This window comes from Lytechinus variegatus, chromosome 2, assembly GCF_018143015.1.
Source record: "Lytechinus variegatus isolate NC3 chromosome 2, Lvar_3.0, whole genome shotgun sequence".
Taxonomy (NCBI): Eukaryota; Metazoa; Echinodermata; class Echinoidea; order Temnopleuroida; family Toxopneustidae; genus Lytechinus; species Lytechinus variegatus.
In genome coordinates this window covers 1,604,650-1,626,521 of record NC_054741.1, presented here as the reverse complement: position 1 = coordinate 1,626,521, position 21,872 = coordinate 1,604,650, and the positions used below count along the sequence as shown (strand labels likewise).

General features: G+C 35.2%; 1 protein-coding gene across 5 annotated transcripts in view; it reads left to right on the top strand.

Annotated features, from left to right (window-relative positions):
- Nucleotides 1–701: 701 nt before the first annotated feature.
- Nucleotides 702–21,872, top strand: part of LOC121407032 (blastula protease 10-like) — a 54,719-nt gene continuing 33,548 nt past the window's right edge. For 2 of the 5 annotated variants that reach the window (XM_041597929.1, XM_041597928.1), the window contains exons 1-12: nucleotides 702–883; nucleotides 5,670–5,693; nucleotides 7,505–7,522; nucleotides 8,285–8,299; nucleotides 9,617–9,670; nucleotides 10,109–10,132; nucleotides 10,601–10,618; nucleotides 11,895–11,948; nucleotides 12,597–12,650; nucleotides 18,399–18,416; nucleotides 20,192–20,209; nucleotides 20,935–21,001. In XM_041597929.1, coding sequence (XP_041453863.1) covers nucleotides 794–883; nucleotides 5,670–5,693; nucleotides 7,505–7,522; nucleotides 8,285–8,299; nucleotides 9,617–9,670; nucleotides 10,109–10,132; nucleotides 10,601–10,618; nucleotides 11,895–11,948; nucleotides 12,597–12,650; nucleotides 18,399–18,416; nucleotides 20,192–20,209; nucleotides 20,935–21,001 — 454 coding nt within the window. In that variant the 5' untranslated portion in view covers nucleotides 702–793. The remainder of the gene's footprint in view (nucleotides 884–5,669; nucleotides 5,694–7,504; nucleotides 7,523–8,284; nucleotides 8,300–9,616; nucleotides 9,671–10,108; nucleotides 10,133–10,600; nucleotides 10,619–11,894; nucleotides 11,949–12,596; nucleotides 12,651–18,398; nucleotides 18,417–20,191; nucleotides 20,210–20,934; nucleotides 21,002–21,872) is intronic. The other 3 variants (XM_041597930.1, XM_041597931.1, XM_041597932.1) reach the window with 3 other exon arrangements.

Sequence of the window (21,872 nt, the reverse complement as noted above, 5' to 3'; positions counted from 1 at the left end):
TAACCACTACAACACGAGTCGATATTGGTAAAAGAAATATTAATGATCGAGAATGTTTAATTTCCACCTTTACCACGAAGGCAGTTTCTCAAAAAATAAGTTCCAGCTAATGTTAAGTAATCACTCGACTAAGTACATTATTTTCTACTCTCATGCCATTAGCATAATTGGAATCATAAATAATGGAAGACATTCCACAATTAACATTCCGATAACGACAAATAATTATCACGGAAAATCATGATAATCATTGGAATACAGAGGAAACTTTAAACACTGTGAATTAATTCATTTACACAAACTTCATTCGAGAGAGGATGAAATACATTTTAATTTCACAAGCTGTCAGCTCTATCCTTTCTTAATTAAGATTGGATTGTTCTTGAAAAGGACCAGTCTACCCCGATATTTATTAATAATATTTTTGGCGTCCTCGCATCAAAGTAATATCCTTTACGTACTAAGCCTGTCGAAAATATAACAATTTCTGTTTGTTAATTAAAATTTTAATTAACACCCTTTCTTGTAAAACAAAATCAATATTTTAAAATGAGAATGGTGAATATTAAAATTATTAGAACAATGATACAGGCGTATCTTCTTCTAATTGATGTCGTATAATTGAATCAAAGGAAAATGGGCGGATAGGTAGGGGTGCTATAAAATCCCAACTCTATCTCCATCTACCATCATTTTGCATCTGGATTTACTTCGCTGCAATCTGTAAACAAGTATCGTCAATTTGATTTACTTCGCTGTAATCTGTAAACTAGTATCGTCAACTTCTAGCAAGATGAAGTTTGCTCTGGCCTTGTGTGCCATGCTATGTGCATATGGCTGGTACGGTGTCATCTCAGTTCCTTTCGGAGGAGACCAGTCCAAGGTATGTATTTTTTTTTCATTCTCATCCCCGCCCTTTGGACTAACTTTTAATTGCAACACGTGCACGCAGTTGATAATTTATATATATATATGTACCCTTTTTATCTAAATACTGTGAAAGTCAACTGCAGCACCGACTGCGCATACAAATTGCCCTTAAAAACCAATACCGGATGTACACCCTATGATTTATTATGCACCCCCAGAAAAAATCTAAATGAATAAGATAAACCAGACGAATGGCGTGAATAGCTACCTTCGTTTAGACACCTGTTAGTTTTATGATGATTACATTTGATTTGTTTTTAAATTGTGTTAATGCTCGCGAAATAAATAACAAAGTCAATGCATTCCATGTTGTATGCATGAATAAATAATATTTGATGATACCTTAAATTGCCGTAAAATAGGTTTTTCTTCATAAAAAAAGAAATAGTGCATTCATGTAGAGCAAGATAATCTCTCCATAGTGGATAGTTTTTTTTTCATGATTGGCTGTCTCCTGTAATAAAAGGAATCTTTTAGGGTAGCATAAATTTGTTGTTTTTACTTTATGTTTTTATAATTTTTTCTAATGCAATGTGCATTGCTCAATAATTTGTCGTACAAATTTTATTTTGACTTTATGACTAAATTGTATTCATCACAGAGGTACCGATTTTTTTCACAAGCTCTGCATTTTTAGCCTTCCTCATTTCTCATGTATTATGTGTACATCAAGCTAAAGGTTTTTTTTTATATAGGGCCTATGTATTTAAGATTTATTGCTAACTGAACTCAATCCTTTTATATTATTTTTTATACAGAATATAAAGTTGTTACATTGTAACTATTAAATATTCCTTTGACGGTTCCATGACATTTTGTCCGGCGATAATTGCTTCGATGGAAAATCTGCACGCTAAGTCAAACATAAATCCTAACCTCCAAAACTAAATAAACCCTAATTCTAATCTTTACATCATTCTGAAATAAAAAGTTTATTTCAACCCTGACTCTAACCCTATATGCCCTCTGAGAAATTATAAGACCGGAGAAAATGTCGCAGGAGCAAATGTTGTGTCACGTCCTTGGTCGGTCACTTTATGAGAAATAAACGATTGAACTTGAACTTGATCAACGGGTGTGATGTGGATGCAGGGTTGAAGATGTAAATGATTGAATGGTTCTCCGGGATGGACATTATTAAATCTAAATGATCATATAATAGAGCAACTAAAATTCGCCCAGCAAAACCCTGAAAACGTCATCAAAGTCTCGTAACAAATAACAAAGTTACTGAATTTTGAAGATCAGCTATATTTGTGAGAACAAATAGGCCGATCTGGGTCGATGATATCATTTGTCCCCACTTTTGTTTTTCTTATCTTAATTACATGAAATTATGATATGTGCATGATAGGTATCCCTTAAGTTGAAGCAATGATTATCTTACACAATTCATTCTTAAGGTACAAGCTTTGAATAAACATGATAACACTCGAATAAAAAAGAACAAGTGGGGATTCGAGATCAATTTTACCATTGAATATTCATAGACATACATAAAATTGTTTCACAATGATGCAATTCTTAAAAATGTCAGAACTTTGCTATTTAAGTTTCATTTTCTTTATCTATATCAAATTATATAATTATCAGTCTTGAGTAGCCTCTCAAAGTTTTTTTTTATAGAAATTATATTTATTTGTTTTGCACTGTGTCACCATGCACACTAGCTGTGAATAATATATTTACCGTCACTGTTCAGCAGAGTGTGTTCGTACAGTGCACAACGTGTAACCGCACAGTGTGTTCGTACAGTGCACACCGTGTAACCGCACAGTGTGTTCGTACAGTGCACACCGTGTAACCGCACAGTGTGTTCGTACAGTGCATACCGTGTAACCGCACAGTGTGTTCGTACAGTGCATACCGTGTAACCGCACAGTGTGTGCGTACAGTGCATACCGTGTAACCGCACAGTGTGTTCGTACAGTGCACACCGTGTAACCGCACAGTGTGTTCGTACAGTGCACACCGTGTAACCGCAGTGTGTTCGTACAGTGCACACCGTGTAACCGCACAGTGTGTTCGTACAGTGCATACCGTGTAACCGCACAGTGTGTTCGTACAGTGCATACCGTGTAACCGCACAGTGTGTTCGTACAGTGCATACCGTGTAACCGCACAGTGTGTGCGTATAGTGCATACCGTGTAACCGCACAGTGTGTTCGTACAGTGCACACCGTGTAACCGCACAGTGTGTTCGTACAGTGCACACCGTGTAACCGCACAGTGTGTTCGTACAGTGCATACCGTGTAACCGCACAGTGTGTTCGTACAGTGCACACCGTGTAACCGCCTCTGTTAAGCACAGTGCGATTCCATGCAGTGCATCACACACACTGTGGAGAAAACTGTCACTGTGGCATTTCGGTTCAGCACAGCTGGTAAGAAATGAACTGCCACGCGCTCTTTGGCATCTCAGCATAAGCGGCGGAAGGGGAAATTTTTGTGGTTCCCCCCCCTGAAATTTTTGTTGATAACCTTTTTTTTTTTTTTTTGCTTGTCAAATTTTTTGCTGGGTACATACGGATCCATTGTCAGACTTAATTACATGGTTCAAATTCGTCTGTAAAATTTGACAAGTAAAACAGTCAGTTTTGCATTTATGAACAGTGGCGTACCGTGGCTCACGGCATTGGGGGGGGGGCACCAGCGAAAATTTCGGGTCACTTAGGGAGCGCGCGAAGCGTGCTCAGTTGTCAGGTATACTGACCTAATAGAGATATTTTAAGAACATGCAGTGCCATCAAACGGATGTGTATCTCACTGATTAAATAATGCGAGCGCGAAGCGCGAGCTGAAAATTTTTGATATTGAGGACTAAAAATTGACATTATAAGCGAATTGTTTTGTAATCATGATACTTAACTGTCTCGCTAAACAAACAATGCGAGCGCGAAGCGCGAGCTAAAATTTTTGTATATACTGACCCTATAAACAAGGAAATTTTAAGGATTATATTTTACAATCCATTAAGAGTATAAATATCTCACCATAGTTATCTAATGCTATTGCCATCCTTTGCTGATTTTGTTAGAATTACATCTAAACACAGTCATGAAGCACCTTTTGTAGTCATGATTATCATACGCATCTTACTAATCAAATACCCAAGCACAAAAAAGCGAGCTGAAAATTGAGGAAATATAGACCTGAAGAGGGGCATTCTAAGGGTTGTTTGTAGGAATTCTCTAAGACCCTACGATTTGACTAACCAAATGATGCGAGCGCGAAGCGCGAGCTGAAATTTTTGTATATATTGACCACAAACATGGATATTTTAAGGACTATAGTTATGAATCCATTAAGTCAGAGTATACATATCTCACCATAGTCATCTAATGCGAGTGCCAAGCGCTTGCTGATTTTGTTAGAATTACATCAAAACACATGGAGCACTTTTTGAAGTCATTGTAATCATGATTATTATATGCATCTCACTAATGAAATACTGCGAGCGCGAAGCGCGAGCTTAAAATCTAGGAAATTCAGACATGATGAGGGGCATTCCAAGGCTTGTTTGTAGGAATTCACTAAGACCCCACGTATTTCACTAACCAAATGATGCGAGCGCGAAGCGCGAGCTAAAATTTTTTGATATTCAGATCAGAAAAATTGACATTTTAAGGACTGATTTTAGGAGTTCATGAAGAGCAGAAATCTCACCAATCCACGGACAGGAAATGTTTTATATTAAGACCTTGAAATAGGGCAATAACTTTCAGTAGTCATGAAAAAGAAGAATATATCACTACTTAAAACAATTGCGAGGAGATATATTATTTTGTTGTATATTGATTTGAAAACGGGAGGCTTTAGTACAGCAGGTCTATATATCTCGTTAAAAGTCTATGCGAGCACCAGGAACAATGAAGGCACAATAATTAAGCAAATGTTTCATAAAGTTGTGAAAAAATGCTTCTTATGTTATATTACATAATATAACACTATGATAAACAACAATGTCTTCTTTCGCCCACTACGTTTCTCTTCCTTTTTCTCCTTTTCCCCGTTTTTTTTTTTGGCCAGCCGATTGGGGGGCACGTGCCCCCCATGCCCCCCCGTAGTTACGCCACTGTTTATGAACATATGAAAAGCATGATTGCATATTTGAGGGAAGAAAATGATTTGTTTCATTATTTACCAACTCTCATGTGACTGCCAGATCGCGAGGCCTGGCGTACCATTGTTGATTCATTTCCTGATGCATCTAATGTGTAGTGTAGTAGTACATAGAAAAACGTCAGGGGCCAGGGGTGGCTTGCATGCAGCCCTCGGCTCCCCCACTAGCTGTTCCATGGCCCCTGGTTTGAGTTTCCCCCTCTACTTTATGATGTTGCGAGATATTTCATGTGTTAATTGCCATGACAACTTTGCAAGTTGTTGAGTTATTTGTCGTGATCAAGCCCTGAGATGTATCATTTATATAATAACGAGTTATATGTTAATGTTTTCTACCTGGTTCATTGGCGTAATGAGCTAAAAATCTTAAGGGGGTTAGTTTGATATGGTGAATCGCATAAAATTTATAAAAAGTAAAAAAAAAAGACTTTTTATTTGAGTTCAACATTATATTTTCAGAGAATAACATCATTTAACACCTGTTTTTTTTCTCTTCCTTTCTTTTCTCTGTTTTCTTGGTTGTGATTATATACATGTATATATTTGATAAGTTTTTCAATGAAATTGAGTAAAATGAAACTATAAAATTGTTATTTTTATCTTTAATTTTTTTCCAGAGAGCCGATGAAGCACCTGAAGTGGTATGTATCGACCCATTGCAAATCTTTTTAAAAAAATTGAAAAAATAGCAGAAAAATGCTGAAAAATATTGGTGAAGGTCTGAGTGAAATCCATCAAAGATTCCAAATGTTATTAGAAACTTTTTTTTTATTGGTGATATCAAATACTAGGAGCTTTCCATGTATTGTAAATTTGAAAATATCAATGGAATGCAATTATCTCAATTAAATGAAAGTGGGGTTTCTTTTACATTCACTACATCAACAAGTTATTTCACACCAGCTCATTAACCCTAAGAAGACTGGGGGACTGATTCAGCCCCCCCCCCATCGAAATTTTTTACGATAAATCCGCCGCTGAAAATTTTTTGACCGGATCGCATGCTGACTTTTTACTTTCACTTCTCGCGCAACTTTTGAGACCAAAATTGTGACCCCTAGGTACGGGGTTCTGAAATTACGCAACATTTCTTAAGTGCATGCAGACCCAATATTACTAAAAAACGTGAATTTGTGTACAAATCCAATGCAAATATTTTTTTAGCCCAATTTCATAAATGTATCATCAATTTCCTTTTACTGCTTAAAATCAATTCATTTTATCTTTTGTATGGTCAAAATAAAGTCCCCAACAATTTCCATTGAAATAACAATAAAAAACAAAAAGGCCAATAACAAAGAAATACATAAATAATTTAGAAAACAATAGAATACATAAGAAAATAAATGTGATGTTGAAATTTTTGAAAAATTAATTTGATCGGGTTCCTATCTAGAGTATGTAAAACAAAAATTAGCATTTTAGGGGCAAATTAGGGGCAAATGAGCATTAGAGCAAACTTATGATTTTACGCATAAATTAGCATAATTAATGAGCAATGAGATATTTCGCAGCATTTTATTTTATAGTTTTGTAGATCATGCCATGGGTAACGCACGTGCCAATTTTCGTCACGATCGCGCGATCGACGGCCGAGATCATAAGGGGGGGGGGGGCTGAATCAGCCCCCTCCCCAGTCTTCTTAGGCGTCGAAATAGCCCAGTCTATTTAGGGTTAAAAAGAAAAAATTAAGTAATCATGAACCATTGAAGATTGAAATTTAAAAAATTGGGGGAGCTGCTCGTATATGACGTCACAAATCAACAACTTGAAATTGAATTCTGATAACTTTCTTTCTTTGATAATTTTTCTTGTATTTTTACTACAAGTTTTTCGTCAGTGTAAACTTCCCCTTTGATTGTCCCAGGATCAGGTCTAGATGAGGGGGAGGGGGGGGGGAACTAAACAAAACTTTTTCTTGGATTAAAAGAAAATAGCAGCAATATGCAATTATGCATTCTCTAATTGGTGATTGATCATGACCCTAGTTTATGGTCATCAATTGTTTTTCTTCAGAAAACCTGCACTTTTACTCTCCCTGGTTTTTTAATTGAATTTTACAGTTTTTTACATTTCAAAATGCATGAACTTTGTATTAAGTAGAAATGTATGATTCATTTTGTACTATTTTGTAATTTGTATCATACGTATCATAAATTTGCCTGTATTTTAGTAAGTTCTGTTGTGATAACTAAAGGTCTGTAAGCGTAGACTATATAGGTGACCACTTCTACCGAAATGTCGCAGTGATGTTGTTGCAGCTAACCTAACAAACCTCTGTTGTACATAGATTTCATGAAATATCTACTGACTATACTGGTCTGTTATTTGCCTCCAATTTACTTTCCAACCAATTTCATCATTACTTTTAAACATTAAAGCATTTTCTGCATACAAATTTATGTTATAGAGTCATCTAAAACAATGTCATATATTTTCTTTTCTCTTGTAGGAGTTCAAGCGTGATCAGGTTAGTCTGTCTGTGAGTGGGAATGTGAGATAATCGAAAAGAATATCAAAGCAGCATGATGTAAAAAATATATTTCCTACAACACTCATTATTGTACAGTCATGATTGGTTGTTTTTATTCATTTGCCAAGCCTTTAAACCACAAAATAGATTGATTCATCAAAGTATAACTAATTAGTAAGCCTTGACAAGGTGGCCTATGAACGCCTGAAAGTTTATTCCAATGGGTTTATTGATGAATATGAAACAAAAGAGTAAATGAGTTGAAATCATCTTATTTACATGTTGAAAAATAAGAAATGATTATGATGGAAATGAATATGATTAATATATATATATAGGCCTATTACCAATGCTGTTGTATATGTATTGATCACACTTGTATAAATATATATGCTTAGATTTAACTGAAGGGTGAATTTGATCTCGTTTTAATATTTGTACCCCGGATTTTAACATGTACTATACAGTGTGTCCCAGAAAAACGGAAACCGTGATTCGGAGTAATTTTTGCCTATCATGATCATGAATTTTGCTTCATGAAATGTACATGAATGGAAAGATATACTTCTCTTCTTTCATTTGATACCAATCTAAACGTTCACAATGCATGCATGACTGAGGCAGAACAATAGAAAGTGGTGCTACCAAATTTTCATATTATTTTATACATGTATGAAATATGGTCATATATAGATTCTTGATGTTTAATAAATAGTTAAATATGTATTTTTTTTCCATTTTATTCCCTTTACTCAATAGCAACATGATTCTGAGGTAAACTTTTTTGTTATATCAATTTAGAATTTATGACTTTTGGAATTAAAGTAGGCATGTTTATCCCTGATGAGCAGTATGGAAGAGGGCCTACAATATTGTAACAAAATGTATAGAAATAGCAGAAGCGGATCTAGAGGGGGGGTTGGGGGTTGTAACCCCCCCCAAAAAAAAAAAATCCGGGGACCATTTTTTTAAAATCTTATCTTTTTTTTAAACTTGTAATTTTATTTTATTCTATTTCTATACAAATTTTCATGGGGGTTAATGTGGCAACGACCTCTATACCAAAAATAGTGGTGTTTATGATGCAAGAAAACGCCATTTTCACACAAAGATTTTCAAAAATTTTCCCTACTGTGGGAGGGGGACACCCCCCTCCCACACCCTCCCCCTCGCTAGCTCCGCTCGCTTGGACACGGTCGCTACGCTCCCTCGCATACCACCCAAACCCCCCCCACTGTATAAAAAGCTGGATCCGCCCCTGAATAGTCATGGCCACACTCGCACCAGCAAACTACATTCAGATTTTGTATGTGCTCTCTCACCCCCCCCCACCAATCATCCAACGTACCTGTGGACCTACCGCCACACACACACCCTCACACTGGTACCCACCCGGGGTACCCACATTATCTTTCTCACCAAGAAATGCATGTATATGAATACATAAATATGGCACAACACAGAGTATTTTCAAATTACATTATCATAACTATATTACAATATGAAGAAAATATATAATAGTAATTTTCTAAGAGTGATCTTTTTAATAAGATGTTTTCTACATGTGCATTTTAGTTGACTTTAGTCTCGTAATAGTGTATCTGAAATAGCTGTTTGTATAAAAGCATCCCAACACCTCCCACCTGACTGGCAGAATCACGACAAGCAAAATGTGTATTATCCAATCACAGAAGCTAAAATTATAATGTTGTTAGTTGACATTTTCAGGGCTCAGGGGGGGGGGCATTATTGTTATAAGGTGGACAATGTAGTCCCATACAGACTTTCAAAGTGTACCCTAAACAAGTCTCGTCCTTAGATCTCAGAACATCCTTACGTGCCTGGCCTCGTGATCAGTTCATACCACGTACAAATGGACAAATATATATAAAAGTAAGGGCCATGTAATGTTGAATCATTTGGCAACGATAAGATGAATTCATAAGTACTGATAAGTCACCAATCATTCAACCGTTTATATAGCAGGTCCTACAACTTCCCATGATCTTCGCCAAAATTCAAGTATCAAATTACATAATTGACAAAGTAAATAATGTGCAGATTGTATTTGCTGTCTGTTTTTTTCTCTAGAGAGCAGCAGAACTGAGAAAGGCTCAGGAAGCGGCCGACTTTGGAACAGATAAGGTATGTGATCGCATGATGACATCAAACTATTGGAATATTACAAGGGAATCCTCCCTATTTTCAATGAAAGTGCACAAAATATTAAAATCATCATCTGATTGTGATGTCCGACAATGGTCTATCCCCCCACTCTTAAAACCATTTTGCTGATATTGGAACCATACGAGGTATGCAAGATGAAAATTATGAGAAAATTGTACAGTGTAATCTGATGAAATTATGTTTGAGTAATTGAGACATAACTGATTTCTTTTCACTAAGACCACTCTTTTGTGGAAATCAAAAGGAATATCACTAGTTGGTCTAGGCATCATATTTTGTGTGTCTTGCCGTTGAATTAATCATATTTGTATTTTTTATATCAAGGCATAGATGATAGATCTGAAGAATGAATGCAATGTATGTAACTTAGATTTATTACTATACCTTGACTTTCAGAGAGGCGACGAAGGGACAGAGGCGGTATGTAGACTACAACATCTTAATCATCTTGTTTAAAGAATGTTTTTAAATACCCCCCCCCCTCATTAAGACGGTTAACCACATGCATATGTTCTTTCCAGATTCTTAGTGATACCCCCTTAAAGGACTTGGATTAAGTCCCCCCCCCCTTGAAAATGAAAGACCAGTGCACTTGAGAGTCTAGGATTATTCCAAGGTATATTATACAGTAAATAAGCTATTAATGGGGTTTTTAGAATGAATTTTTCAATTTACATTTTCAATATGCATGATCTTCGTATTTAGTAGATACGTGTGATTCTTTTCTGTACCAATTTGTAATTTATGTCATATTTCAAATTTGCTTGTATTTAAGTAATTTCATCATTGCTTATAAACTAAGAAGCGTTTTCTGCATACAAATTTATACTATATTATGCATAGTAGAGTCTCCTTAAACAATGACATATATTTCCTTTTTTCTTTAAGGAGTTCAAGCGTGATCAGGTAAGTCTTTAATTGCAAAGTATAATGTATGTTTTAAAGCAGCATGATGTGAAAAAATTTATCCTACAACACTCATTACTGCACAGTCATGATTGGTTGTTTTTTATTCATTTGACCAAGCCTCCATCACACAAAATAGATTGATTCTTCAAAGTCATACAAATCAGTAGGCCTAAGCTTTGACACGGTGTAAACTCGAAAGCTTACTTTTAATGGGATTCTTGACGAGTTTGAAACCCCCAAATTAATTAGTTGAAATCAAATATTTACACGCTGAAAAGAAATAATTATAATGGAAATAAATATGATTTAAATAGGTATATGTTTAGAATAGTTTCAAAAGCTGTTATACATGTATTGATCACACTTGATATATGTGTATTATGTCTATATTTAACGAGAGAGGCGTGAATATATGTACCATCACTTCATCATTGTTTATAATATAAGTATACAGAATAAGAATTCAGATTGACCATGATTGCTGAAAGGGGAAGTTCTTGTGGTTGCTTGTTCAAAATTTCATGTTTTCTCCATTTCTTTTCAACAGTAGTAATAATAAATACATGTAATAATAGGATGAATCTGTCTAGTGCAGACACTATAAAGATACACACTCCTTCACTTAGGTACTGTTACTGCTTCCACTAAAAACTTGAAACTTCACTTAGGTACTGTTACTGCTTCCACTAAAAACTTGAAAAATTATAATCTTAAATTGTTGTGAAACCACAGCAGTCGGTGTGAAAAGACCACACAAAGCATATTACACTAGTGTTCATGGGTTTAGTTCAACATTAATTGTTTATTTTAACAATGTAAATATATTGAGCACGTGAGTGTAAGGGTGATCTATGAAAGGACTGTAACACAATGATGATTAAGGCCCGTATTCTGAATTCAGGTTTAACTTAGACCATGGTCTAACTAAAAATTATGGCAAGCCAAATGTGTCAAAATTTGTATGTTTCTTATGTTTACTGTGCTCTTTCCTGATTCATCGACGGTGAAGACAATCATCTATTTACACTTCCGAGACAATTACGAATGATTTGATAGCCAAAATAGCTGATATATGATATCTATACTGTTAGTAATTTATGTAACGATTTGCTATCCATACTTAAACCACAACTTTAAACCTGAGTTTAAGTTAAACCCGACTTCAGAATACGGGCCTAAGTGTACACGTTCTATGAATGGTAGTTATTTAAATGCCAAAGATGAAGAAATTAATTTATTATGAATTGTTTGCATCATGATTCTTGTTATATAGAATGCTGAAAAGAGACCAGCTGGGGACAGCTATACAGATTTTGAGGCTGATAAGGTAGGTTGTATGTGATATGTAACATGACTTGAATTACATATGTGATATGTAACATTACTTGAATGATTTGTGTAAGGGCATGACTGTGTATTTTGAATTTGATGATGAAGATTATGATAATAAAGCATGCCCTGCTGAAAAGAATGTAGGGTTCCTTGGTGTAAAAATTTTGAGCATTTTAACGTTGTGAATCACACCTTCACATGTGAACACAATGTGAACACATTACATATTGAACACCGTGTGAAAACACTGAACTCCATGTGAACACTCTGAACACATTACATACTGAACACCATGTGAAAATACTGTGAACACCACGTGAATACTCTGAACACACTGCATACTGAACACCGTGTGAAAACACTGAACTCCATGTGAACACTAAACACATTACATACTGAACACCGTGTGAAAACACTGTGAACACCACGTGAACACTCTGTACACATTACATACTGAACACCATGTGGAAACACTGTGAACACCATGTGAACACACTAAACACAAAGTGAACACCATGTTAGCACACTGTGGACACACCGTGAACACTATATAAACACACTGATAAGTGGAGCAATAGATAGAAAAAGATGGATACAGATGAATTCATGGATGGTTCAAAATAGATGTATTCTTGTTATCTAGATTGCTGGAAAGAGAGGAGCTGGGGACAGCTATACAGACTTCGAGGCTGATAGGGTAGGTTGTATTCTATGTAACCATTATGAATAATTAAATGTCATGTAAATTTGAATTTGAATGACATCTCCACACAGTCCACTATACAAATTGTAAACACTATGTTAATACAGTGTGAACACACAGTTAACACACAGTGAACTCCATGTTAACACACTGAACATACTGTGAACACAATTTGAACACACAGTTTACACAATGTGAACACACAGTTAACACACTACAATGCCCAAACTTAAAGAAAAATCAAGTAAAGAAACCCGCCCAAAGCAGAAGCGAAGGAAGGAGACGCCAATCGAAGTTCTTGAGAAAGACATCCCCGGGAGCTCCCCGCATTCTGCTGACGACGAGGAGATCAGTAATCATGCTGGTCATTGGAGTGTATCGAGCCAGAACACTGAATGTGATGATGATCGAAATACACATACCAAAGCGGATCTGTATTCAAATTCTCCCGCCACGATTAAGGAACAGATAATGCTCGCACTGCAATCGCCGCCGGTGATTCGGGCCATTGTTGACGCAATTTACTCCGAGATTTATGAGAAAATTGCTAGTGATTTGCATGATGGTCTCCAGCTAGAACTTCAAAATAAAATGCGAGAACTACAGTCACTGGAAGTAAAACTGAATAAAGTTTCAAAATGTCTGTCAAAGATAGAGTCAAGTGTTGAAGAGCAAGAACAGTATAGTAGAAGGAGCTGTTTGAGGTTTCATGGAGTAAAAGAAAAACCGAATGAAACAACGGATCAGGCAATCATCAATCTAGCGAAGGATAAGATGGGTATTACTCTAGCACCGACCGACATCGACCGCTCGCATAGGCTATCTTCATCTAGGCTAGCAGCATCAAGTGTCGACGAAGGATCGGAATCCACAGAGTCAAGCAGTAAGCCTAGAATTATCATCGCTAAATTCAGCAGATACAATGTAAGGGACGCTATCTACCGCAATCGTATGAAACTTCGGGGCTCCAAGGTCTACATTCACGAGGATCTTACAAGCTACAGATCATCTCTTCTTTTCAAGGCAAGAACCAGTGTCAACGTGAAGAAGACTTGGACATCAGACGGCAAGATAACTGCCTTCACCAACAATGGAAGGAAAGTACGTATTACTTGTGAACGCGATCTTGAAAATCTTGACAGTTAGTTTATCCTTTATCTCGATATCTATAAAAGCTTGAATTGTCTTATGGTCAAACTCTTTCCATGTAATAGATGTAAACAGTCAGTTACTAATAATCAAAATGCTGTCTTATGTGTAAAATGCCTTCGATGGATTCATCTTAAATGTTCATCTCTGAGTTCTGAGTTTTTTCATTCGGATACTGATTGGATTTGCGATGTATGCCTGTACAGAGAATTGCCTTTTCATCTTATTGATCAATATGGAGAGACGGAAGGACCAAGTGTAATTGATACAACTTCAAATGACAACCATTATGACTCTATCCCACTTGTCTTTGAAAAACTGAATTGTAACAAGGGATTGAAAATTGGACATCTAAATGTATGTACTTTGTTAAAAAATGTAGATGAAATTAATCATATTTTAGAACAAAGCAATTTGGATATCTTAACTCTCAGTGAAACAAAGTTGGATAGCAATATATTTGACTCTGAAATTTCCATATGTGGCTATAATATTATCAGACTGGACCGAAATAGACATGGTGGTGGTGTCGTTATGTATTTAAAAGATAACATTGTATTTGAAATGCAAGAACGTGATTTTGGTCGCTTGGAATTAATATGTATTAAGATCGTTATTGAGAAACAAAAGCCTTTTCACCTTGTGACATGGTACAGACCACCAGATTCAAAGAAAGATGTTTTAGATGATTTTAATTTGTTACTTCAATATCTGGATTCTTGGTGTCTTGATTTTATCATACTTGGTGATATGAATTGTGATGTATCAAAAAAACCTCAAAACTTTCATACTAAAAAATTGTTATCGCTTGCCAGTGATTATAATATGAAACAATATATTTCAAAAGCTACCAGGGTAACTGACACGTCTTCCTCAACTATAGATTTACTATTTTCTTCTAATGATGACATAATTCAATTCTGTGATGTTGTAACAGTTTCCATTAGTGATCATTACATGATTGTTGCACGTTTAGGAAAAACAAAAATGACATTTTCTAAGCACAATTATGTCACCTATCGTGATTTGAAAAAAATGAATTTTTCCTCATTCTGTAAGGAACTGCAGAAATGTTCATGGTCTCAGATCCTTTCTGAAAATGATGTAAACACAGCCTACGATAATTTTCTAAATATGTATAATGATATCCTAAATAGGTTTGCACCTGTGAAACGTAAACGAATTCGTAAGAAAAGTGTTCCATGGATCAATGAACAGATTTTAACGATGATGAAGCTTCGTGATCAGTGTAAAGAAAGGGCTCGCTTATCTGGTGACCCAGATGTCTGGCGTGAATATAGACTGTTACGCAATCGAGTCACGGCAAAGCGACGTAAATCAAAAGGGAATATATAACAAAGAACATTCTTGAGAATTCTGGCAATAGTGCTGGGATATGGAAACTGCTAGGTAAAATCCTTCCAAACAAACGTAAAAGTCAAACTTTGAAATCTCTTGATATTGGTGGTGGTATATTGTCTGATCCTGAAGACATCGCAAATTATATGAATAATTATTTTGCTAATATAACTAAAGAACTTAAAGATGGTGCCCGGTTTACTCAGAAAACGTTTGAACCAACAGTCAAATGCTCGACTGTGTTTTCTTTTAATGAAGTTACACAGAACGATATAGTAAAGTGTTTTAATGAGATTCCAAAAAATAAGTCTCCAGGATTAGATGGTATACCTACCTGTATCTTAAAAGACTCAGTTTCACATATTATTGTACCATTGTTACACATAATAAATCTTTCTCTTAAACAGGGAATAGTTCCATTAGACTGGAAAATGGCTAAGCTCACGCCATTATTTAAAGGTGGTAACTTAAAGGATCCTACTAATTATAGGCCAATTTCCGTATTGCCTGTACTGTCAAAAATAATGGAAAAGGTTGTTTTTAAACAAGTTTATAAATATGTTTCTGATAATGATATACTTTCAAATAATCAGTTTGGATTTCGCCCCAATTATTCAACAAATACAGCCCTCTTTACAATTACAGAAAATATTCGTAAAGAATTGGATATTGGGAACGCTGTTGGCTTAGTATCGCTTGACCTTCGGAAAGCATTTGATATGGTTTCCCACGATATTCTGTTAACAAAACTTGATCTTCTGGGGTTCGATGAGTCAAGCTTACGATGGTTCCAAAGCTATTTAACTTTAAGAAAACATGTAACAGTTATCAATAATACATTTTCTTCTTATAATACAATTACCTGTGGAATTCCGCAAGGGAGTATAATTGGTCCATTGATGTTTATAATTTTCATAAATGATATTTCTACTGTTGTAAAGTTTAGCAGTATTTCAATGTACGCTGATGATACCTGTATATACTATTCCTCAGATAATGTTTCTGATTTATGTTCCTGTCTAAATGAAGATTTGGCACGGATTTCAGACTGGTTGAAATGTAATGAATTATTACTGAACCCTAAGAAATGTGAATTTATCATATTTGGATCAAGGCGTAAATTATTAGCATTTGCAAATGCACAAGTTCAAATTGACGGTGAAAAAATCAGAAGAGTGGAAGAGTGTAAATACCTTGGCGTTATGCTCAGTGCACCGCTTAACTGGAATGCACATGTTAAATTTGTTAAGACGAAAGCAACAAAAACCCTGTATTGTTTGAAACGGCTCAGGCCGTACATCAGTCTGAATACTGCTATAATGCTTTACAAAGCACTTTTTCAACCACACTTTGATTACTGCTCTATAGTATGGTTCAATGCAGGGAAAGTTTTACTTAAAGAATTAAGTGTTCTCCAAAATCGAGCACTGCGTATGGTCTTAAGAGTTGATTATAGATACAGTTCCAATCTATTGTATTCTACTCTGAACATTGATAAGTTAGAATTGCGATGGAAAAAACAGGCAGTTTCCTTTATATTTAAATTACTTCATGGACTACTTCCATCTTTCTTGTGCTCCAAAATAAGCATCAAGAAAAGTAATTATTCTCTTCGAAATTACCAGTGTAGGATTAATCTCGAAAAACCCAAAACTAATTTTATAAGGGACGGTGCTCTCTATATAGGTATTCAATTATTTAATTCTTTACCAAGTAATACCCGGCAACTGGATCAGTTCTCTTTATTTATGAAATCAGTTAATTCCATCGACTTCTAACTCATCTGCGGGGGGGGGGGGGCTAGAGAATTTCTATGATTTCTCTTCGCACTGCGGTTTTATGCAGTTTTACTTATTGTTTTTCATTTTAATTATGTATGTCTTATATTATGTGTTACTGTAATATTTAAAATATTTTCGTATTGTCTCACTATTACATGTTTTTTAATGTTCACGGACTTGCTGAAAAGCAGTCTGTTATGACTGAATGTAAGTTTTACCGTGATTAAATAAATACAATACAATACAATACAATACAATACAATACACTATGAACTCCATGTTAACCCACTCAACAATATTGATAATATTCCCTGCTAAAAAGAACATAAATATTTTGAGCATTTCAATGCTGTGAATCACATATCCACACAGTCCACTATAATAATTGTAAACACTATGTTAACACACTGTGAACACACAGTTAATACACTGTAAACACAAAGTTAACATACTGAAAACAGTTAACACACTGAACACAAAGTTAACACACTGTGAACCCTATGTTAACACACTGAATACAATGTGAACACACAGTTTACACACTAAAACACAGTTTACACACTATGAACACTATGTTAACACACTGTGAACACAAAGTTAACACACTATGAACTCCATTTAACACACTGAACAATATTGATAACATGCCCTGCTGAAAAAGAACATAAATATTTTGAGCATTATAATGGTGTGAATCACATCTCCACACATGAGGAGCACCGAGATTCTGTTTCTAGACTTTTGATCAATAGAATGTGCTATTCATTACTTTCAATTAAAATGTTATCTCTCATATCAATGGTGTTTATTTAGTCAATAAATGTTTAGTTTGAATAATCACAATCGGTGAAGATGATAGGCAAAGCGCTTACTGTACATAGAGGTAAGCTGGATAGCTCCTAAGCAAAGCTGAGGAAAGATAGCGAATACATGAAGCTCGCCAAGAAATTCACCTGAAATAAAGAGATAATTATATGCTTTATATTCCAAACTACCATGTGTATGCTTGTTTTTATTTTTTTTATTTGTCAAGTACAAACCATAAACAGATATCAGCGCGCTTAGAAACACCAGTAGTAAGCGGCTTACAAATTATTATTATCAATATTATTTTACATACACAATAGAATTAAAGCAAGCAATTATTCTATGCATTTTATTAAAGCAAACCACGATTTATTAATAAAATTCCTTCTTGTTGGGAAGTATGAATATTGGGGGGGGGGTTATCATGGATTTACAAGTGGAATATAAAGTAATCACCTTCATTTCAGATGGTGGGGGCAAACTGCATGCCACTTTTTAGCAGATGAGCTATCTCTACAAGATTGCCTCAAACTGTGATAGTTTGCTCATCACCTTCAACAATGGTAGATATTTGAAACATATTTTGTGCTCTTTTTCAAAATATCACTTCATTACTCCTGATGATTTTCATCCTTTCATTTTGCAGGTGGCGAAGCGATCATCGGTAGGTTTGAATATTGCTCAATCTTATGCAAGTATGAACAACCTTTTGCAAGTCTTTTTATCAGACTGAATCGAAACTTTTTCCCTAGATCATCTTTTGATGACAAGCTCTACTTCTACAAGCTCTGCTTTTTATTTAGGTTTTCTCACTTTTTTTACATTTGTAGTGTACCTTATGCTTAAAAACTTATGTTAGATACTTAATTTTATCATTGATACACTATGTTTATGACCACATTTGTTATACGTATATTATGATATTTGTTTTAAAAGTGGAATCAATAAATGAATCAAATCAAATGAATCAAATGACATGGTCTCATAAAATGTCGTGTGGCCTTGCAATGATGCAGGTGTATGTCGGGAATACGGTCTCAAGAGTTGCGCGAGACTTTGAAGAAAAAGGTCAAAATATTTTGCGGTGCTATACGTTTTTCAATTCTGTAAATATTGTGCAAAGAATCGAGTTAGGAGGGAATCATGGCCCCCAGTCCTCGTAAAGTTTACAGTTCATTTTCTAACCATTTATCGTTTTGTCTTATTTCCATTTAGTCTGTATCCCTTCAATCTAATATCTACTTCTTGTAACACTAGCCATTGTGTATGGAAAAAAAGTAAAAGAACTGTTCATGAATAATGACCAAGTGGGTTTAACAATGATGGGGTTAGATGATCTAAGTATTAGACATCTGATAGTAGACTACGCAGAAGGCCAGCTTTTGCGTAAATGGTTTTCATGGCAAACTTATTTGTTTTTGTCTTTTTATATATTAAGTTTTACAATTCTTCGTGTAATTTTAGTGATCTAGACTTAATTAATGTAGTTTGTAGATTTCTATAGGTGTTTTTTCATAGATGTACGTTGTTGTCAATTACTGATGTAAGGAACCCATTGGAAATAAGCCATCTCGGCTTTCATGGGCAATCCTGTCAAGGTATACACTACTGTTCATATTTTCATGTACTTGTTCACAGTTACCTGACAAATAAAATCAATCAATAATACAGAATGGTCTTAAATATTAAGTCTTTGTCCCATGAATTGTGACAGGCCCCCAGTTTATGTATTATTGCATGAAATGGCATTCAATTTCACTTTCTGTTTACGATAATGTAAAACATGGTTATGCTGCTTATGAAATACATCAAATTATCTTAAATCCAACTGGTTTTACTATGAGGGGAAAAATGCACACCAGTGAAAAAAGCTTCCAAGTTGTAAATTCTATCTCAAACCAATTCACCCAACCTGGGTCCAGTGCAGTCAATGTGGATAAATTCCTTGCTGAAGGAATCATAGGAACTTATTTTCCCGAGTCCGAAAAGGTGGTTTTGAAGAGAGCTGATTAAAGCCATGATTTATGCAGATTTCTTGTACAAATTATGCTTAATTTTCCATGTACATTAAAAAAAGTCTAATGCTAATGCATGATTTTGTCACCATGCGCCAAATTAATCTTTATTGCCTTGGTTGAGCGTGCTATTTTATTAGTGCATTGTATGTTTTGAACAGTGGATTCATGAAAAAAAAATAACATGCTCAACAGGCATCAATTCAACGCTATGTGACAAGAGCGTGATATATAGGCTGTGTGAAATCTGCAATAACCATGGATTCAGCCGATGGTTTACAAAAATCCACCTTTATTAATTTAGTGTTTTCTTTTCCTTTGAACTTATGAGTGAATTTGAACGCATTTTTATTCACAGCAAGCATCTTTATTTTTGCCAACATTAACTGACCATTATCTTCATTTATTTCTTTTCATTTTTCAGGCAGATGCTTCGGATGCGGTATGTATTTGTTAACTATTTATTGTATTGTATTATCTAAATTAAATAACTTAACTACCAACTATGGACGAATTAATTGTGATATCAAGATTGATTACTATTTGTGGAAGAAATATATCTTAAGTGCAACTTTAAATGAACTGAGAGAGGAATATAAGCTTTTAAAGGGGAAGTGAGTTCCAGGTTCTGTTGCCATTGGTATATGGGAGATTGCCTTGGGGACGATCAAAAGGATGACCGAAGTGATCGGGAGGGATGGTGGTGTATCATGCTTGCGATGTATGAGGGGGACTTTCCTTGGATGCTCTTGAATGTTATGACAAAGATTTTTAAGAGGATGCGTTTCTCTACGGGTAACCAATACAGAGCCTGCTAGATTTATCTAGATATATCTCGTTTTCGAGGGATTTTATGGACAATTCTAGCAGCGGTCTTCTGTATTCTCTGTTACTAAGAGATGAGATTTTGCGAAAGTCCAAAAAAAGAGACTGTTTTGGTTTTTCCTTGGCATCATTGCATGCACGTCATTCCTATAGGATCAATTCCATTCCTAGTTTCTATTATTATCTAGGTTTTTTTACCTTTCTAGCTTTTATTATCATCACCATGATCATCAAATCATAACATAGTTTAACTGTACTGTGTGAATATATGATCTGAAATATTTTCTCTGATCATGATTACATGCCAATATTTTTAGACTAATCTCTTTCATATATTTATAGTGTAAGGCTACAACCGTGAATCTTGCAAGTCTATGGGGTTCCACCGTTGAATATGCCTTCGCAAAAGGTGAGTATATAAAAAGTTTGAGAGAGCTTGTTTTGGTCCTTGCTATATGATATACTTCTTCTTCCTTCTGTATTTTCACTTGGTCCCCAAGACAGGCCATTTGCATTAAATGGGAGGGGGGGAGGTTACACAGGGGCAACTTTCCAATCGCTTCCTCTTTTAACCCTAAATAGACTGGACTATTTCGATGCCTAAGAAGACGGGGTGGGCGATCACGATGAAAATTGGCACACGCATTACCCATGGCACAATCTAGAAAACTATAAGATCAAATTATGCGAAAAATATCATTACTAGTTTATGCGTAAAATCAGACGTTGGCACTAATAAACTAAATTATGCCCTTAAAATGCTATTTATTGGTTCACAGACTCTTATAGGAATCTGATCAAATTTACTTTAAAAAAGTTCAACATCACATTTATTTTCTTACGTATTTTATTGTTTTCCAAATTTCTTATGTATTTCTTTGTTTTTCGTCTTATGTTTTTTTTCAATGGAAATTGTCAGGAAATTTGTTTTTACAATAAAGGAGCTGACATTAATGGATTTTAATCAGTAAAAGGAAAAATAATGAAACATTTATGAATATTGGCAAAAAATACTTCATGTATTGGATTTGTAAACAAAGTCATGTTTTGGGGTCTGCTTGCACTTCAAAAATTTTGCGTAATATTGGAACTACGCGATTTTTATCTCAAAAGTTGCACAAGACTTGAAAGTAAAAAGTAATTGAGCGACGCCGTCAAAAAGTTTTGCGGGCGGATTTATCGTGAAAAATGTTGAGGGGGCTGATTCGACCCCCAAGTCTTATTCGTGTTATATGCTCCTACTTTCGTGCATTTATCTCAATTTCATCTCATGTTGATGT